The sequence below is a fragment of the Notechis scutatus genome, chromosome 6 (assembly GCF_049901735.1).
Source record: "Notechis scutatus isolate UNSWTSFEM ecotype Mainland chromosome 6, rNotScu1.2, whole genome shotgun sequence".
Taxonomy (NCBI): domain Eukaryota; kingdom Metazoa; phylum Chordata; class Lepidosauria; order Squamata; family Elapidae; genus Notechis; species Notechis scutatus.
Window position 1 is genome coordinate 58,281,534 of NC_142014.1, and position 21,464 is coordinate 58,302,997.

At 36.2% G+C, this 21,464-nt stretch overlaps 1 protein-coding gene across 1 annotated transcript; it reads right to left on the reverse strand.

Moving 5' to 3' along the window:
• Nucleotides 1–1,831: 1,831 nt before the first annotated feature.
• On the reverse strand, nucleotides 1,832–19,940 carry TCP11L2 (t-complex 11 like 2). Its single transcript, XM_026694985.2, has 11 exons — nucleotides 19,833–19,940; nucleotides 16,367–16,429; nucleotides 15,603–15,775; nucleotides 13,723–13,858; nucleotides 12,700–12,820; nucleotides 11,018–11,238; nucleotides 9,846–9,982; nucleotides 9,225–9,415; nucleotides 8,150–8,331; nucleotides 7,879–8,051; nucleotides 1,832–7,065 (listed from the first exon to the last, which is right to left on the reverse strand). The coding sequence occupies exons 3-11, from the start codon at nucleotides 15,739–15,741 to the stop codon at nucleotides 6,821–6,823; spliced, it is 1,545 nt and encodes a 514-aa protein (XP_026550770.1). The 5' UTR covers nucleotides 15,742–15,775; nucleotides 16,367–16,429; nucleotides 19,833–19,940; the 3' UTR covers nucleotides 1,832–6,820.
• Between the last annotated feature and the right edge of the window lie 1,524 nt (nucleotides 19,941–21,464).

Consider the following 21,464-nt stretch of genomic DNA (forward strand, 5'->3'; position numbering starts at 1 on the left):
AGCTAAGCAGATACAATTGAATCTGAGCCTCTGCAATCCATCAAGTTCCCTGTTTCCTTCACAGCCAAGTCTTCAACTTTTCTGGTTGAGTGTATTATATAGAGGCAGTTTGTCTGATGGTATCAGGTAAGCAAAAACAAAAAGAGGTTTAAGCTTGAAATGGGCAGCTGGGCCTGGCATAAAGAAGCAGATAATGTAGCCTGAAATATGTTGGATATTTATGTTAAGGGTTTATGTCAATTGCCATATACATAGCAACACCAGTGCATCTCAACATGCTCTAGGTGCTGACTAAATATCGACCATGGTATTCTCCTGAGGCGGCTTCGGGGGATGGAAGTGTGCTGTCCTGGTTCATTTCCTTCCTCTGCAGCTACCCTCAGTCAGTGTTGATAGGAGGGGTGAGATCCAGCCCTCGCCCACTGCTTTACCAGCTTCCGTAGGGCTCAGTACTCTCTCTGCTCCTGTTCAACATTTATATGAAGCTGCTGGGGTGAGATCATCCGTCACCATGGACTGAGGTATCACCAATATGCTGATGTATGTCTTGGCCTGTGGTAAGTTAAGTGATGCCGTGTCCTCCCTCTTGCAGTGCCTGAAAGCTGTTAGGGGCTGGATGGGGAGCAATAGGTTGAAACTAAACCCTTGCAAGACCGAGTGGCTCTGGGTTTGGGGTTTGTTGGCTCAGGGAGAATTACCATCTTTGGTCTTGGATGGGGTGGCACTACCCCAAACAAACCCTGTACATAATCTAGAGGTTTTCCTGGACTCATGACTCCTGATCGATGAGCAGGTAATGGTCATGGCCAGGAGGATCTTTGCGCAACTGCGGGTTGTGCACCAGTTACGCCCTTTCCTGGACCAACAATCCCTACTCAGAGTCACCCATGCCCTAGTCACTTCCTGTCTTGACTATTGTAATGCGCTCTACATGGGGCTGCCCTTGAAGAGCATCCGGAAGTTTCAGTTGGTGCAAAACGCAGCGGCCCTGCATGGTTTTATGCAGACCCCGGTGTGCACATGTATCACCTCTCCTGTGTGAGCTGCATTGGTTGCCGATTTCCTTCAGGTGCAATTCAAGGTGCTGGTTGTCACCTTTAAAGCCCTTCATGGCTTGGGACCAGGTTATCTGAGGGACCGTCTCTTGCCAGTCACATCTACCTGACCCATCAGAGCGTGGAGGCAGGGAATGTTGTGGGTCCCATACCCGAGATACACCTGGTGCGACTCAGAAGGGCCTTCTTAGCGGTGGCTCCCTCTCTGGATCATCATTCCCCCAGAGAGTAGAATGGCCCTCAGTCTAATACTCTTCCAGAAGGCACTGGAGACCTGGTTCTGCCAGTGGGCCTTGGGAACCCAGAGTGGGATGGAACCTATTAAATGGCTCATGTGATCTGTCATCAGGGCAGGGATGGGAGTTGGAGAGTGATTTTGTTATATTGTACTATATTAATTTATTTGATTATTTTTGTTAGTTTTTATTGTTTTAAATATGGTTTTATATTCTGTAAGCCGCCTTGAGTCATCATGGGCGAATAGGCAGCAACATAAATGCAATAAATAAATTACATACATACATACATACATACATACATACATACATACATACATACATACAACAGTACAGCCTAATTTAGTGGCTCTGATATAGCATACTTTTATTGCCATTTCACTTGTTTTTCTTCCTCCCCATTTCCCCTCGCCACTAAGGATTGTTGTTACCCTTAAACTATCCACTCAAAATACCAAAAATTACTGTAGATCCAGCAACCATCTATACTGCTGTCTTCATGTTTTTGTGTTTATAGATTAAAAGGAGAGAGAATCTGAGCACATTTTAAATGAAACCAAATTTAATGAATACATTTATTCAAAACATTTAAGACAAAAACCACTTAATAAACCAATTACATACATAGCCAAACGAAGTAAATGTACTTCAATAATATCAGTAACTAACATGCAAGAGGAACAACTGTTTTTAGCCAAGCATTCTGAACATTAAAGAGATTATGAAGGTTAGTTTTAAGATAGTCAAAAACTGTTGAATGGACATATCATGCTATATTAAAATGCCCCTTTTAGTCATTTATAAAAAAAGCACAACAGTATCTTCTGCATGAACATTGTACAATATATATAGGCTGGATTCATACACTTAACTGCAATTAACACCCACAGAAATAAATGGGACTTGTTTAAATTTTTCCATTGTTTTCAGTGGTATCCAGATTAAACTAATTTAGATTTAATCCTCTAGGTAAATTAAAAATTTGAGGCGATATATTCACCACTTGATCACCATGCATAATGAAAAATACTTAAAAACAGAATATATATACACCATAACATGATTACAGAAAGTTTTTTAGTAGATATTATAACTTCACAAACTTATCAAAGTTATAGGTCCAAAATATTTTACACTTTTTAAATTTCTAGGTTAAGAATTAGATAATTGCATTTTCAGTACATGGCATGGGTTAGTAAAGTATAGTCCTCCATTTGTTGAGCTATAGTTTTTAACAGCCTGAGTTAATATGACCAACATATAGAATGCTAGAAATTATAGTGCTATATCAAGAGGGCCAAACTTTATTCACTATATTAGGTATTCACATATTTATTTCTTGATACAAGTCACTAGTGTCAACAAATATTGTGTCTCAATACATATTTCCTTTAGCTATATACATATTTTGATAGCTACCACAATTTTCTCTCACATCCTGTCTTCTCAAACCTGCTAAAATTTATTTAGAAGAATGAAAGTTGAATATTTAGAGCAAGGGATACCAGAACAAGGAAGATCTTCTAAAAACATTAAGATACTGAGCAATTTAAGAAAACTGCTTTGTAAAATTAAAAGTGGCTGTTATAAGCACCTCTGGATTGCTGAACAAATATCACAAAGAAATTTTCTGTTCGATTCCATGTGGAATTGACACAAGATGATTCTCTCCTAAAATAGCATCATAGAGATTTTTTTACAAAAAGAATTCATATCAATTTTCCTTAATCTGAAATCTCTTTGATTTTGTAGAGATTCTAACTTTCAGAACTCCTTGTCACCAGGTTGATGGTTCCTTCTTGAAAGTCTTTGTGACAATCACTTTAGAAGCATCATATGGTAAGGGTAGAGATGGGAAGGCCCAGAATAAAAACTGTAAAAATGGGGAACAAAACAGTTTTTTTCCAAAGCCATTTTTTCCAGAAAATTTGAAAAAAAGGAGTGTGGAATATGTTATTTTCCAATGATAAATAATATCTCTATGACATAGTATTCAAACTATATCACATGGTATTCAAACTATATAACATTGAGACCTTAATAAAAGTTTTCTGAGACCTTTTGCAAGTTCTCTCAGTTGAAGACAAGTAAATTCTAGAATACAATGCAAGTAATGCGGTATTTCTCAATGCAGTTCTGAAACAAGAAAAATATGCATTTGTGCCACTAAGAGAGCAGACCTCCTTCAGTTGAATAATTTTGGGTGTACATAGATGATAGTTTTTGTCCTCCTTTTGGGCCTTAACTGACAGATCAGAGGAAAAAATTGTCTGACAAATTCATTTCTCTTTTGTAACCCTTAAATGATTCCTATTAATGTTCTCCACCAACACAACATAATGTTTACCTATAGTCTAGTCAGTAAATTGGTTTTTCTTTTCCTCCTCTCAGTAAAATGGTGAGAGTTTGGAAACATTTCCACCATGCAATTTCTGGTGAAAGCAAAGCTGCAATTTGCAAATATTATGGGAAGAAATATACTTTTCCAAATGCTACAAGGATGACAAAACACATCTGTGCATGACAGAGGTGCCATAAAAATATTAAAGAATACTTTATGGAATTAAATGGTGAGGACCAGAATGAAAGTACATACTGTTTTTCCTTCCAGAGTTCTAATTACAGAAACATTCATTCTGCTGCTTCTGGATCATCACAAAGTATTTCTTCACCAGTAGCATCAAGTAAGGAAGTGTTGCAAACCACTGCCTCACAAAAATACACAATACCTTCATTTATAGATAAAATGACACCTGAAAATCAGGAGAAAATTGATCATGTTCTTGCAAGCTCAATATATGCCTCTGGATCAGCTTTGTCAATAACTGAAAATGGCAGGAAACTTTTACATTATTACAACCATACCATTTGCCAAGCAGACATTCCTTGAGCAAGCCTCTTTTGGAATCAGAATATGAGCATGTGATGGAATCTGTACAAGGAAAAATCAGTGAAGTACTATGTCTTGCAGAACTTACAGATGGATGGACAAATGTTTGGGGAGAAGTAATCATCAACTTTGTGATTAACAACATCTCAACCAGTCTTTTATAGAAGCATTGAAACTGAAGAGAACAGACATACTGCAGAGTGTATCAGCAGTGAAATATGTGCATTTTAGAGAAAATTGGGAGTGATAAAGTATTTGCTTTGCTGACTTGACAATGCGAGCAATATGAAAGCTGCATGGGGAAATCATAATGGACAAGTATCCACATATTACTGCAATAGGATGTTCATTTCATGGACTAAACTTACTCCTTACTGACTTCATGAAATTGGACACCCTTCAAAGGATTTATAGAAGCGCTGAAGTTCTCAAATATGTAAAAGCTACTCATGTTGTCACTAGTCTACAAGAAAATGCACAGAATAAAATAGTGACGCTGAAGCTCTAGTAAAACACATTGGGTTGGAGTGAAAGTTTACTAAAAGATAAAGAAGCTCTTCAAGCAACAGTAATATTTGGGGATCTTAAAATTCCAGAAATATAAGGAATACTGTGCTTGATGAGGATGTATTTTGGGTTCACCTGCAGAACTCCTTACATATGTTAATGCCATTTTTTTCAGCAATCCATACATCAGACACTGCACTTTTGTCAAAAATTCCTAACCACATGGCTATGATAAAAACATCCATTTTTGAAAAACTTACAACTGCTGAAAAAAATAAAGTGAAAGGTTTTATTAAGAAACGGGAATATTTTTGTTACCATCCAATATATGCTGCTACAAATCTACTGGATCCAAGATTCAAAGGCAGTGTGGTGTCAGTGATGAGAACACAGCTGCTGCATTTGACTGGATTTTGAAACAAGCTAGGCACTTAGGACTTGATGTTGGAAAAGTACTTTCAAATGTTGCAGAATAGAACATCCTCAGGGATTTGGGCCAGAAATGCATCCTGGGATTCTACAAAACATATCCCTCCTGAAACATGGTAGCAAGGTTTCTGCACCACACAACCTCTGGCAGCTCTTGTAGCTCGCTTACTGCATATTCCTGTATCTTCTGCTGCATGTGAAAAAATCTGGTCTATGGTAATATTCATACCAAGAAATCAAGAAACAAACTGACCTGTTGAAGGGTAGAAAAGCTTGTTTCAATCGTGCAACCCTAAAGATTTTAGAAGTCCATGAGAAAAAGGACAAAGAAGAAGAGGAAGAAAAAATGGAAAATGATAGTGGTTCAGAAAATGAGATAGAATAAACTGCATATATATGTTTTGTCCTCTGTTTCTTTTTTTAAGTATTGAAAAGGTTAACCTTCTATGGAGGTTAAATATCGAGGTGAACCTTAACTTTATTTGCTATTGGCTAAGGAGCAAATCTGATTATTTTTTATGTTGATGGTTTCTTGCTTTTTTGTTGCTTTTGAGGGGAAAGGGGTTGGTTACCTGTTTTATTGCAAGCATAATACATTTATACACACATCAATTCATTAAATTTGTAAAACTACTCCACACTGAACTTTTTTTTTCAATTTTCCCAAAATTTCTATTTTTTCCAGAAAAAAACAGGGAAAAAAGTTTTTTCTCATGGCTTTAAAATTTCCGGATATTTTACATCCTAGGTAAGAGATGTAATCCCAAAATGATGATCTCTCATTATTTATTAGGAAAAAAGCAAGTAAAATATCAATTGGGACTATTTAGTGGCACCTTGCAATAGGTGTCCAACTAAGCATGTTCAGCATTTGCTGCTTAATACCATATATTTGTCTTCTTGAGCTTTCCATTTTCAAATTCTGATTCTTGTTGATAGTAAACAGAGAATTATATGTTCAATGTATTTTAGCCCTTCCATAAATTGAGAAAAATAAAAATAAACAGCTTGTATATAATATAGCAAGTTATTAAGCAAGTGAGTTAAACTATCATGAATTACCTTTTTAAAAAAGGAACTATTCTTCCAGATGAAATCAGAAGCTACTAAATTCTAAGCAACTTGTACTAGATCATTATGAAGACTGCATACGTTAAAAGCTCAAAAAAGGAAACACTCTTGAACAAATTTGACACATGATCTTCCCTTATTATCTCACTTGTGAGAAGAGAGAAATGGGGTGGAGGACAGGGCTTCCTTGAGCAATCCATTTTGGGTAAAGGCAAAAGCCCTACAATTATTTCAGATTAAATCTGAAATATACTTTTTATATTATTGCACCATAGTCATTCACATAAGCATATTAAACATTTAGAAGATTTATATTACTGTGGGCATTTATCATACATGTCTGAAATATTTGTGTAAGAAAAAGAAAATTACAGTAAATAAGTGCCACATATTATAATCAATTGCTACAAACATAATTAATCCTTTCAAAAGTTACCTTTTTAAAATGTAGTAATTGCTTTAATTTGGAGGGAACTTTTATTTATTTGACTGTAATCTGTATAATATAAACACATTTCTCTCTGTCTCCCATTAACAGTCATCACTGCAAACTATGCATAGTCAAAAGAAGAATGCCAATCACAATGTAAATATTGTGAAAAGGAGGGACCAAAAAAGAAGCTGTACATATTTCAGTTGGTAGAAGTCTCAAGTTCTGCTTTGTTTGTTTCTGTCTCATTGAATAGCAGTTTTCGAAAGATACTTGCATAGAATGGTCCATAAACCTGTTTATTAAGGTTAACAATGCTAGCATACTGAGATCCAATAGTCTCTATCTCTTTTTGAATCACACCAAGACCTCCAGGAACTGTAGGCATAGATTTTTGAAAGCATGGAGAAGCAAGCAAGCTTTTCATGTACAAATGAATTCGTTTACCTGAAAAAGAAAAAGAAATACCCACACATACATATACAGTTAGACTTCCTGTCATTATTTAGGACAGCATTAATTTCTCATGATGAATGAAAACTGATCAACTAACATGCTGATTAACTGCAAAGCATTCACACATCAAAAAAGGCAGTATAGCTATACAGATAGCATCCTGACTGATAACTGATGCATTAGAAGTTGACATCTAATCTATGAAAGATTTGGCACATAGACTGCAAAATGCATTGGAAATCTATTCAGAGGAAATATTTTCTCTTTCAGGGAAGTCTACAAGGCAGTCATATTCAGTGTGGACAATATGAGAGTTATAATTTAGTAATACTTTAAGAGCCATAGGTTTCCAATTCCTGCTCCCAATGCCTTAGCAAACTACAGGTCTCCAGTTACAGCCATATCTGCCAAGATTCACAAATCATAATGTTTGCTTGGTTTACAGTAATTTGTTTAGCGAACTTCAGCACTGATTTGTAAAATATGTGATAAACCCAGTCAACTGATTTATTCAACAGTTAAGGTCACAAATATTCAATTGGAAGAACTATCTGCATAAACTATTGCAAACTAGTGACGAGGTTCATGCAGATTTTAAATAGGAGAGACAAAACTAGCTGACCTCCTGAACTTGTGCTCTTTTCAAATAACAATCTGGCTAAAAAATGGGACCTTTATTTAGTGAAGCTAGGATTTCTGGATTCTGCAACTGAAATCTAAATCTAAAATCAGTAATGTACTATTAAATGTAAGAACCAAATATACATTTCATATTAAGGATATGTCAAGTAATTTATCACTAACCAATTAAGGTGATGACAGCATTGTCTTCTTCAACAATGTTGCAGAGCTGACCTACCACATTTGCTTGAACTTCTTTATTTAAGAGCTGAACGCCTCTCTTTGTGAGTGATTCATTTATTGTACTACATGTTTGAATACCTACTGCATTAAGAGCTTCTTTTAAATCAAAAGTCCTGCAAGAAAGAGGGGAGGAGATTAGAAACAAAATGCTATCACATAATGCTTTTGCCTTTTTAAAAATCATTTTTCAGTAATTCATGTGTTTACTTACTCCTTATGCATTCCTTCGAGCAGAACAAAAGAAATCCTTTTTTGTTTCTCAACGAAGTCTGGAATATCCTCAATAACTGCAGGCAGCATGTTGCTTGTTATGAGAGAAATACATGCTACAATCTTCAACTGATTCAATTTCTTGGATAATTCTTGAAGGCGAGTTTCATCTGTCATTAATGTCTGAAACAATTGGAAGAGAAACATTTATGGACAATCATCAAATATCTGACCATACTTAACATTTTTTTCATCCGCTCCAGGATAGAAAAAAGTCTCCTGAGAAATGTAATCACCACCATATTTTCATTATATTCAATACTGCTGGTAATACAAATGCAAAATGTCCACACTCAATTTCTTTATAAATATTTGTAAACATTTAAGTGTAAATTAGATTAAAGAGCAAATGGAGCTTGCATAGGTACTGGTTAAAGCCCAAGGCTGATCCCAGCTTTCTATATCACACATTAACCAATCAGATTCGTTTAGAAGCTCTCAAATGTGACTAGGAGGATCTACTCTTCTTTTGCTGTTGCTCCCCAATAACTGCTATTTAAAGTAAAATTTTAAGAGCCTGGAGGTGCTAAACAGTATTTAAGATTAGGTAATATAATCTTTGACTTTCTTCTGTGTCTTAAAATTATTAAAACAATGATTGTCATTACATCTGATGGCAGCATATTCTGCAGAGTTAGTTGTTCCATTAATTCCTATAGGACAAAGTAAGTAGGTTATCACAGAGTCAGGGCCTCAATGAATACAAGACATAAAATTATAACACAATGAAATACATGGCTGTCAAGCCATCTGTTCACATCATAACAGGGAGTCAATCTTTATTCAAGCTTGTTCTTGAAAAAGTATGACATTGTGGATGGTTAATAACTGTTGAAAAATCTATTGGCCCAGAATCAGGCAACATGCTAACCTATAATATGACTTGTTTTTTTATTAGTGTGTTCTGCTTTATTCCATAAAGCCAACCATGATTTAAATGTAAATTGCTATCCACTATGGATTATAGAAAAAGGAGAATAAAAAATTTAGAAGTTCTGAAATAGAAAGCAAATTACCTCTGGAATTGTTTTTTTCTGATAATCCCACTCTAACAGTTTCAGGTAGCTGTTTGTTAACACCACAATCGGACTAACATTTGGTTTTGAGATCCCATTAGCACCAGGAGATGATGACATTTCACAAGAAATAGAAGACAACTCATCTTGTATTGATTCCTTTATCCATTCGGTTGTCAAGTCTAGGGCACCTGAACATTTGGAGAAGAGATAAGAGAGACCAGATTTGCACTGCTAGTTTTACAAAGGCATGTACACAGTTCAGTAAATAAGCTATGGAAGAGAATAACTCAAGGACCTAATCACCAAAAGAAAATAAAACAGTTAAATATTGAAAACTAGAGAAAGTTTTTAAAAACTAAGCTTACAACATGACAAAATAACATATAATTATGCATAAGCATACAGTGTAAAAAAATATCCAGACAGTAAAACATGTAAGCCAGAATATTTTTGCAACTCAAGATTTTTTACCTGATAGTAATCATCAAAAAGTTTTAGAATATTTATCTCCCTTCCCCAAATCTGTTGCAGCTTTTTGCTCAACTGCTTCAGATCTCATACAATTGCCTTTGTTGCCACTTCATTGTCTATTCCCTTTTATGTAAGCAAAGAACATACTTGGAGTTTCTTCAAGTATATCTTGGAATTTTGCTCTTTCATAATCTATCAAGTTGCGCTGAACGTGAGGTCTAAGACTCTGGATAGTAAAATTAACCATATCCATTGTCATGAGATCCAGAACATGGAATATTTGCCTGAAAGAATACAGAAATGACAAATTTGCAGTATGTTCAAACATTGTTACTTACATACTTTTAATCGGTCATCCTTTCTCACAACGTGAACACAATATGTACTTTTATGATAATTTCCCAAGAGTTTAGTTTTCATCAAAAACTACATCCAATTCCAAGCTTCAAAGATAAGGCATGACATCATACAGCTACTGAGCAGAATTTCAGCTGTTTTGCAATGTTCCTGTAGTTACATCTTTATATGACTTATAGCTATTGCAAACGCAAAGATGCCTGTGGAAAACTGGCAGTGTCAAGAGTCATTTTTTAAGCTCTTAAGCAAGCAAATAGCCATCAAGCTGGAATAGATACCCACTGGAATTAAAACAACAACACTGACAGCTGAGTTGAATATAATGAAAGGGTGCTTCTTTTACAAGAGCCAAAGTAATATGGAAGTGAATGGTTGTTTTTACAAAAGGTAGGGGATAGGGAAAAAACAAAATTTAAAAAACGGCCAAAGATTCACAGTTTAAAGTCAGACTCAAGATAGTGAGAGCATTTGGAATGTTTTAGTCCAGGTAAGTATCTATGGAGATTCATTCAAAGGCAACTGGGCTTTCAGAACTGAAGAAGTTTCTTGGATGAGAAGCAAAACATCTTCAAAGAAAAACAAGGAAGTCCAGTTGCCTCTTGAAAAAGCATCTTTGGCACAACCATGACCTGGATGACTGAGAATCTCCATAGCCATTTACCTGATCCAGTTGTCTCTTGAAAAAGCACCTTTGGGATGTTTTAGTCCAGGGCTTCTCAACCTCAGCAACTTTAGGTTGGGTGGGCTTCAACTCCCATAATTCCTCAACTAGCAATGCTTTAGTCAATGGTAGGTATTATTGATTTCTGACTATCCACAGTAAAAGACAAATGGAAAGACTCTACAGCCATGTTAGCTGGAAATTCTAAATGGTATAAAAGACACCTGAAATTTTGGGAAGGATTGATTCAGATCATTCTTTTAACCACCACATAATGTTAAAAAGCAAATCACATACCAACCTCAACAATGCTACAATATTCCCAGTGGGCTTTAACTGGTTGATATCATTGTCCCTTACTGGAGCACACAGCTTCCCCATGGTGCTAATGACATAGTTTGCAAGACCCTGGATATCAACAGCATTGTGCTCAGCCTGCTGCCTTATAAGGTCCGTGTCGAGGACTTCACAAATTTGGTTGCGCATCCTGTTAGCCCCCGGGTTCAAAAAAGAAAGAAGGATCTGCAAGATTAAAACCAGGAGTCAACTAAATTGCAATTAATGACCCATCATGTGGCCAAAGAAACATATGGAAAGAACCAATTGATACTATAAGTTAGGAGGAATTTCAACAACTGTGGCTTTATGTTGCACATGCCAAACTTCCCTCTTAAAGAGCAATTATGAGTCCTGCCCATCTTGCCACTTGAAGTCACTCTATACACTTATTAATTCAAATGATGGGGGATGCTATACCTAGATGCAAAACAAGTACATGCTATTCTACATCTAGATTATTTCACAAATGAGTTGTTTGGAGGAGCTAAGTGGCCACAAAGCTAACAACAAAGTGATTTTGGTTCAGTTTTTTCTGCCCGCCACCTAATTCATGGTGGGGGGGGGGGGACACAATGGAGGCAATTTTGAACTATTTGGAAGTTCAAAAATGTAACAAATTAATACATCCAAGTTCTACTAACAACAAGAGAGTTAGTTAGGTGTAGTGGTTAAGGCATCAGGATAGAAATGGGGAGACCATGAGTTCTACTTCTTAGGGACAAAGTCAGCTGGGTGACCTTGGGCTGGTCACTCTCTCCCAGACAATGACAAACCACTTCTGAAAAACCTTGCCAACAAAACTACAAGGAGTAACCCAGGCAGTTGCCAGGAGGCAACACTGAATCAAAGATATGCATTCGTACACAGACACCCCATCTCCACCCACTGCAAAACCTTTAAAAACTACAAAATAATGTTATGATATTATCTAATGTTATGGTAAAATGTTGTAGTCATATCAGCAGGCCCTGTTTAAGTACTCAGCATACAAATATTCACACACATAACTTTCAGGCAAAGCCTGCCAGGCAAACACATTTTTAACTGGTTTTCAGCACTGACAGGATAAGCTGAGCAGTTATTTGAATATATCCCAATGCTACATCAGAGTCTAACATCACTGTAGGGAAATATTGAAAGAGTTGGCCAAATCATCATTTTTCATCTGAGAGCTGGACTACTGAAATATTTAACAGTTGCTAGTCATTAATGCTGGTCCCTACCATGCCTCCTTGTATATAAGAACAAGTATTAGAGAAGAAGTGCTACAACGAATGCCATCAATCTTTGTATAATTCTGCCTCTGGCCGCCATCATAAACAAAAAGAAAAAAACACGCCAAGCTTCAATGTATCTACATACAAAATTTTCTTATCATTTCTTTCCGTCTGTTATAAAACTTTTCAGCAGACTTCCCCACTCTGGTTGCATTCTCGGGTGTGCTCAAACTCAACTTTACCATTCTCCCAACCATCATGGTCAAGACACCTGAAGGACAATTAGACCAGGGATAGCTTGAGAGGCTGTGCATTTTATATCTACAGCTTTGATTTGCAGAATGCCAAGGTACAGAACCTGCTCCATGGTTGCTTATCAACAAGACAAAAACAAACTTAGCTTGAGAGAGCAGGATCAAAAACCCACCTCTTTAATTTCGTCAAACAGTTTGATTGCATGCTCATACTCTGGAGGGTCTTCATTCAAATCTTCTTCCAGGCGATCCCAGAATGCTTTATGTACAATTTGTTTAACCCTTCCAGGCAAGCTGTCAAATGTGAGATGGGAAAGACAGGAAGGTATAAGCATTCAAAGAAAGCAAAGCGCTAAAACTACAAAAGTCAAATCTAGTTCCTGCTTAAGAGGAAATGACTTATCATTTCATTACTAGAAAGATCCTAGCTAGGGGTGGGATTCAAAAATCCCAGCAACCGGTTCACTGCCCAGTTGCTGGGTGGGCATGGCCATGGTGGGTGTGGCCTACCGGTACTTCCAGGAGGGCCTGTTTTCGCCTTCCTAGGGGTCTGGAGGCTTCCTTTGGGCCTCTGGGAGGACGAAAACAGCCTCCCCTGGGCTCTGGAGACCCTCCGGAAGCTGGAAACAGGCCCGTTTCCAGACTTCCGGTACTTCCAGAAGGCCCGTTTTCCCCCCTCCCAGAGCCTCCGTGTGGACCCTGCACCGAAAATGGGCCACGTGGAGACTCCTGGGAGGGGAGGGGTGGGCGGGGCCAGCCAGTTGGTTCAAATATCAAATTTAACATCCAGTTCGCCCAAACCAGTCCGAACTGGTAGAATCCCACCCCTGATCCTAGCCATAACAGTTTATAAATGAAAGATCAGGGCTCAATTATTTGTGAAATGGGCCATTGCAGTTGTTACAGAGGCCATGATTTATGTTATATGTAACCTTAGCCAGTATTTACAGGAATATTGTTAATTCAAGTTCTTTTTTAAGTAGCAATGTTTAAGTCTCATGGGCTTATCAGTTTGATTCACAAGCTTAGCCTGAAAAAAAAAACAACCTTGCTTAGTTTTTTGAGAACACATTCTGTACCAAAAGATGAACATTTTAAAGGACCCCTGAAACTATGCAAAACATCTGTGAATGCTTGTTGATCTGTTTAAAAACTGGCTCCCCTTTCCCCCCCTCTTTTTAAAAACCTGAGCCTACCTGTTCTGCGGGTGTTCTACGCGTTCCAAATGAAAATTCTCATTTACAGCAATTTCATGAGCCAGAGTCAGGTTTGACAGATTCCTTGCAGCTGCCATCATTTCATCAAACGTAACCATTTTGGGAGGGCTTGTTGCTGGAATCAAGAAATAAAACATATGACACATTGACTTGACATGCAAACCGATAAATATTTTACATTTATGAGCGGGTTCTTTACTTAGTGTTTAAAAAAAAGTTTACCTTGAATCTGTATTTTCACTAAATATCTTTTTTTTTTTTTTTTGCAAATTCCAAGCCAGGAGATTTTGTTACCCAAAATACAATTCAAAAATTGTCAGTCCTTGTTGCTCTATCGTTGTTCCTATCACAGGACGTTAGTGCTTATTCCTGAGCAACAGGCTAACTTAGAAATTAACTTTAGGACAAATTAATTGAGCCTCCCCACCATCCTATAGCTGGGTTCATATACCATACTCAGTCATAGTACACTTTGTTTTGGCCTGCATGTTCAGTTGGTATCCTACTGTGGCTGAAACCATGGTTTATGGAATCAATCAGCCAACTGTACCTTATTCAGCAAGCCCTGGTTAATATGTGCTGCCCAGAAAAATCCTCCTTTCTCCTTTCTCCTTGAGCTTTTATACAAAAGCTAATCAAACTGGCATTTGTACTTTATTTTGACAACAAAAATAAAACAAGAATGGTAACTTTACTTGAAGGAAGCAGATTAACACCAGAGATTCAAGTAAAGATCAAATAAAGATCCTCAGTCATCCAGGTCATAGTTCTCCCAAATGTACTTTTTCAAGAAGCAACTGGATTTTCTTGTTACAAGAAAGTTCAGTTGCACAGTTGCCTCTTGAAAAAGCACCTTTGGGAAATCAGAGATTCAAGATGCTTTTTACTGCATCAAGTTTTATCCTCAGTTGGCCCATTCTGTCTAGTGAAAAGGCCAACTCTGATTTCTGGACATCAGAAATTGCTTGCTCTTTGAAGTCAATTAATAAAATCTCTTTAAAAATGTATCTAAATATAGGTGTTTGATACTGAATGTTTTCTATTTATTGGCATGCTATTTGTTTCTATTTTTACAACAGTTATTATTTCCTCTTTTACTCAATTGCAAGATATTTTATTAGAGAAATCCAACTGAGAATGTATTAATAAAATCAGTGAGTAAATAAATACTAAGCAGAAGTGAATTAAAATGAGGAAATTACACATTCTATTCAAAGTAAAAAATTTCAAGCATCTTAGTGAAATGTTTTTGCACAAAATTACATTTCCAGCACACCCATAAATTATAGAATGTTCTGGACCTGTTCTAAGGTGATCATTTAGTTCAGCCGGAGGACAACACAAGCATTCTGTAAAATTTCAGAAGGTACCTAAGGATATGGCTGGCATATCTCTGCAGACAGCAATTATAAACATAATTCAAGGAAGTATTTCATGATATTTTTACTAATGCCTACCATCAATAGATGGGCAACTGCTAGGATCCAAACCTGTGTTGGTCATAAATTAACAATAATCTCATATTCTGGCAATCTCTTTCACCCACAAGATTTGGCATGATGTTATGGAAGATAGCTAAAAAAAACCTTCTAAAATGTGGCCGGCCTCAACTGCCACAGGAAACTACTGAAATTTTGCACAATTTGGGAAGTTACTTTGACTGTTCTGAGGACACAATCTAGAAGCGTCAGGGACATTACACTGTCCTCCTTGACAAAAATCCTACAAATGCCCAATTAAGGCTGGAAGATCCGCATCTTCCTCAAAGTGGAGGATGATCTGCATATTCAATCTGAAATTATCCCAGACCCTTTTGGCAATTCAGAGGCACATATCCCTGGTATGTGCTTCTTACTTACAGGCTGGAGAACTGGGTTTGCTTGAAGAATCACTGGTAAAACTCTGCCTTGAGTATTCAGAGTCACTAGATGAAGAAGTTGCACTTTCTGAAGATCTAGAAGAATCACAGTCACTGCTCTGCTCATCAGTGAAAGGCATTTTGGATCACTTCTGTTGATCCAGTAAATAGAACCTACCAAATTTTTAAAAAGGGGTTTATTAAAATCTGCTTGTTACAGCTGTAAGAAAGTCTTTAAAAATGTTACCACTGACTGAAGAGCAATAATACTGAATTGAAATGAAGAGTAGTGTTTATTCCAAATAATTTATCTTTAAAATGGAAGGATATCCATAGATTCAATGAACATATGGGAAGTAGGTGAGGGTTTTTTCCCTATAAGCTTCCTTAGAGGGATGGTGTCATCTGGCCTTTGGATAAATCTGATATACAAATATTGCCTATCTTAAATACAACATCCATTTTATTGTACATTTAAAATGGAATTAGACAGTATTATTAAATGTCTTTGGATTTTATACCAACCTGGCTTAAGCTGTATGGTGTACAGAGTAATGCCGAGAGTTTGGGAAAAATAATTAAAGTAAGACACCGAACCTAGACATGTTTATTCATAATCACAGATTATGTTCTTTCTATGATACAATTTTATTAAAACTATTCCCAACCCTAGTGACCTCCAGATGTGGCCATTTTCCTAGCTGATGATCATGAAAAACTGTGGACAAGTAAATTACTGAATGTTAGTCAAAACTGTATACTAACCTGTGTAAGCAAGCACCAAATGAAGTTATGAGAATTGTCTAGAGGTAGTCTAGATGCAGTCCTCTTGAAAATTAAAAAGACAGATATTTAATTTAACACTTAGAATTTAGCTAATACTTCAAAGGATTTTCCACATATATAATTTTATCAGTCTTTATAGGAATTGTATAAGACAGATTCATATTCTAAGATAAAAACCTAGTCTGGGTATTTAATGTTTAATGTTAAATAATGGAAATCATTTTAGGCTATAAAATGTAGGATAGCATTTTATGGACCACTGGATTCCTTAGAAACTGATATGCTCGTCCTTATCAAGATGCTAATTATCTAAACTCTGCATAACTGAAGTTCCATTTTTCACTGTAATTTTAAGTGGGGAGGGTTCTCTTTTGGATATGGATTCTATTACCTACTACTAGAAAAATTAGAGAAGTTTTACTTCATTTTCTAGGACAAATTATCCTTACTCTATTCTTGTTAATAAAGAGTTACTAAAACAAAAAGAGAAACAATCACTTTGATTTCTTGGAATATTCAATAATATTTAACCAGTTAAATAATTGGCGATCATCCAACTGATCAACTTAGAATATTTGTCTAGTGGATTAAATAATGTGCCAATTTATGCAATATGAAACCTAACACTGAGGTCAGTGTGATAAGAGATTTAAACCAGTCATTACCCAATTCATATACTTTATCCATTATTATGCTAATACCCCTATTCACTTTTGAAAAATTCATAACTGAAAATCCATTATTAACATATAACACCTCTTGTAGTGAACCATCAATAATTCTCATGATTTAATGCAATTAAATACTTCCTGTGCCAACAACCATTTCTAATGTTGGTCAGATAGATTAATAATCCCACCAATCATATCTAGGCACATGTGCAGAACAGGAAATAAACATGATATCATACAGTTTAAAAACTATAGTTGGAATTTACAGTCATGCAATTATTAAACTGCTCTGGTAATGAGTCAACAAGTACTTCATGCAAGCATGAATCTCTTGTTTACAACATGAACATTTTCCAGATGTTCGTTGATTCCATAGGAATCTTCTTAATCAAAATTATCAATGAATTGAAAGCCAATTAATTGTAGAGAAGGTGCCCACTTTGTGGACTTGAGAATTAGCTCTACAGCTGGTGAAGGAGAGAGAGATTAGTATGCTAGCCTTCATTCCTCCTCTTGTATGTAAACTTATTAAGTTTACATACAAGAATGAATAATGAATAAATAGAATGAAACTAGCCATCCTAACTTTGTGTCCTTAAGATGTGTTAGCATATGGCAAGGAATTATAGAAACCATTTTTTTTAACCAAAAGGACAGATTTTTGGGAAAAGGGACTAAAACATAATTGCATGTAACAGGCATTCTTTACTTTTTAATATCAAAAGGGTAAGTCACAACACAGCTGTCATTTGTTTGAATGATTCCATTCAAAGTCAACTAAAAATATTTGTCCTCAAAAGTGCAAGATACTATACAGCAGTAGCATTGTAGTCGCCAACCCTTGATTTGCAAGTGAAGCTCCTTGTGCTATACAGTAATCTTGATGATCATGATATCAAAGACCCTAAAACATTTTATTCTTGGGCAGTTATAGAAAACATATGACAAGATAAACAAAGGCATAGTCTCAAAAACAGCAAATAAAAACACTCTGGTGTGTATTTGAAGAACAAGTTAGACTATAAACTATTGTGTATCAATGACAATGACTGAGTTTACCTAGCTCACTAAGCCAAAATCAAATAAATTACACTATTGTTCAGCTTGACATGTGAATAAAATACGAATGACACAGTCTAGGAACAATTTACCTAATTACAAATATCAGACCCAATGAAGAAAACTGACACAATAATGACACATACTTTAAAATTTTGAAACTTTATGTCATATTGCATAAAGTACACAAGAAGATGAGTCATTGATCCAGGCAATTAAATAAGATATTTTCTTTCTTTGGACTCTCTCATCTGTGGTCTTTTTAAAATAGCTAATATAAGTAGGCTTCCTTTCCAAGTACATTCTGCTTCTCAGATATTACCGTACTGACATTTAGAAATGGATGTTCTTTCTGACTTTGTGATGTAGCAATCATCAAAGTACGCTTTTCCATTTTCTAGAAAAAGTTTTAGGAAAATAATCCTATATAAAAATAAATCAGCTACAGAAAGTTGCAGTTTAAAAATGCACACATCAAAGATGTTTGTGCATACAATGCAGACAGAGTGTACATTGTACATCAATGCAGAACCCGGATATACTAAAGACCAATTAACCACTTACTAATATAGTAGAGAGGAGGATATGGTTATTTTGTGTGCTATTATTCCCAGGATATATTCTGATTCTCAAACTTAAAGGGATGATCTTTACATAGATCAAGCCAAGCCACCTATCTAGATACTGATTTTATATCACATTCAGAAGCAAGGAAGGGTAGTAGTTGCAAATAGTTTTCTTATCAGCCTACTCAGAATATAGATACAAAGCATGAAGAAAAATATTTTTTAATTTATTCTTCAAGTTGCATACTTAAGAAATTTACTAAAGTGAGTTAGACTCATTCACTATTCTCTCTCCTCTACTTCTTCCACTGCTTAAACAAATAATACATTTCTAAGGTTTCACCAGCCCTAAATTGCAAATAGGAAGCATTTGGATAATGTTGTTAATTTGTCATTTCACGTTATAAAAGGGGTTTTCCCTTAACTGACTGTTAAAAGTTCATGTTTATAAGAATACAACCCTTCCACTGATAAAGCAGACATTAAATGAGCATGCTGACAAAAGCCAAATTAAATCAATAAGAAACTGAAAAGAATGGAACGAGCTGCTGGTAGAAAATTTTTGATGTTCAGATATTTTGGTGTAAGGTTTTCATTGTAACTTTTTGCTGCAGGACCATGTGAAAAACATGTAGGTCTCAGAAAATTAAGGACAGTCAGTAGGTATGCAACTATATATAGATGCAACCAACCAGAAATCGAGTGATAGAATCCATGCATCACTGGAGTGGACAGGATTGTGGAGTGGATAAAGTTGCAGTCTGCATATTTTATGCTATCTTGGGGAACTGAAAAGCTACTACTATTAGCCTGATAGGAAAAGACAATAAATAAAAATAAATATGAAGACCGCTACACACTTCACTTACTCCTCTGAAAAGCACATAGTAAATCTATCTGTCCTAAGTGCAACTATATAGTACATGCATATACAACAAATAAAAGCAGAACATAAAATAGAACTCCACAGCCTTATTTTGGATGGAAAATAAGCTTCATTACAAATGACACTGGATAAGAAAACGTGAGATAGTATTTAAATGCTTCAAAGAATCTTAAAAATAAAATGCATATATGTGACCTATTAACACCCTGCTTACCATGTTTACTCCACTACTTTTAGATTTTCCTATCCTGGTCAATCCTTACCTGTTTAAGAGTTGCTCCCTATATGGGATTTGATGCAGTTCATTGGCAGTTACACTTTCAACATGTATTCTGAAGATCATTTAAGAACTATGTAGCAGATCTGCAGACTGGGACACAGAAAAGAAGACATTTGAGTAAAACCAATATAATTGTATAGCATGTTGCCAACATATCAGTATGTATTGTGCCCAGGGGTGGGATTCTACAGGTTCGCACCTATTCGCTAGAACCGATTGTTAACATTCTAAGCAGTTCGGAGAACCGGTTGTTAGAAGAAATTACTGGCCTAATCCTGTAAGGAAGGCAGGAAGGAAACATTCTGGTTTTGCTTACAGAAACTGCCTCTCCGTTAACCCTTATTACATTCTTGGCAGGACTAGACTTCCTGTCTCTGGAACTTCTCTGGAGTTTTTTTTCCTCCTTTGCTGGTACTTTGCTTGTGTGGAGTGACCATTCAAAGTTACAATGGCACTGAAAAAAGTGACTTAAGACCATTTTTCACACTTACGACTGTTGTAGCATCCTCACAGTCATGAGAGGCCAGGTGAGGAGATGCATGCCTCGATGTAAGTGATGTTGAGTTGACCACACCCAGCCAGTCACATGACCACCAAGCCATGCCCAACAACTAAGCCATGCCAAACAACTAAGCCACGCCCACAGAACTGGTTGTTAAAAAATTTGAATCCCACCCGATTGTGCCTATTTGGGGTAGAAAAAATGAAATAAAACGGAGTTTGCATAGCAGTTTAGATTCTTCACTCTCCATTACGGTCAACATTTACATAGTTGTCAAACTCCTGCAATTTCATTTTTGAGCAATTTTGTAGCGTGGCAAGGGCCAACATAACATTAACTCATGCATGAATTTCATTTTATGTATGACTTATTGCAAACATTAATCCAGAAGACAGAAACTCGTTGTTTTTCTCCTGCTGTGAACTAAATTCAGTCTTTGGAGCAGCAACCTTTTTCTTTTGTTTTTTCCCTGCATGCTAGTAGGAAAGGGGCAGACAACTCTCTTCAGAGATCAAGTGGAGAAGAATAAATACTTACAGAGGTAGGTTCTGCATAGACTCTAGCATTAGCTAACCATTTAGATTGCATAATTTTTACCAAGAATTACGAGTGCTTTAGTGACCTTTCAACCTATTGTTCTTTCCTACCCTTGCATTTTTACTAAATGCTTCAGCTCTCCTAGCATTTTCTTTAAGACTAAGACAAACATGACCTGGAAAATCCATAAATGGACTCTCTTCTTCCCCCTCCCGCAGTATCTGTATTTCACACCTAGCTTATTAATTTAAGAGGCTAAATGCTAGTCTATGAAGTAGCAGCTTGAACTCTCTCAGAATATTGCTTTCCACATTTAAGTTACTCCTTTAAAACTAAAGTGAATTTCCCCAAAGGGAAAAGAGAAAGTGCATCTCAGTTAAATTACAGTCCATTACTAAGATGAAGAGACAAAAGCTGACAGAATTTACAGAAGTCTTCAGAATGCAGAGTCTCTCCCCCTCCCTGAAGAAAATATTATTCATTTAATCATCCATATTTATTGCAGGTTTATTTAATGCAAGTCTTCTTCCTGGAGGTTTCTTTCCTGGTATTGAACAAAATGGTGGCAATGTTATT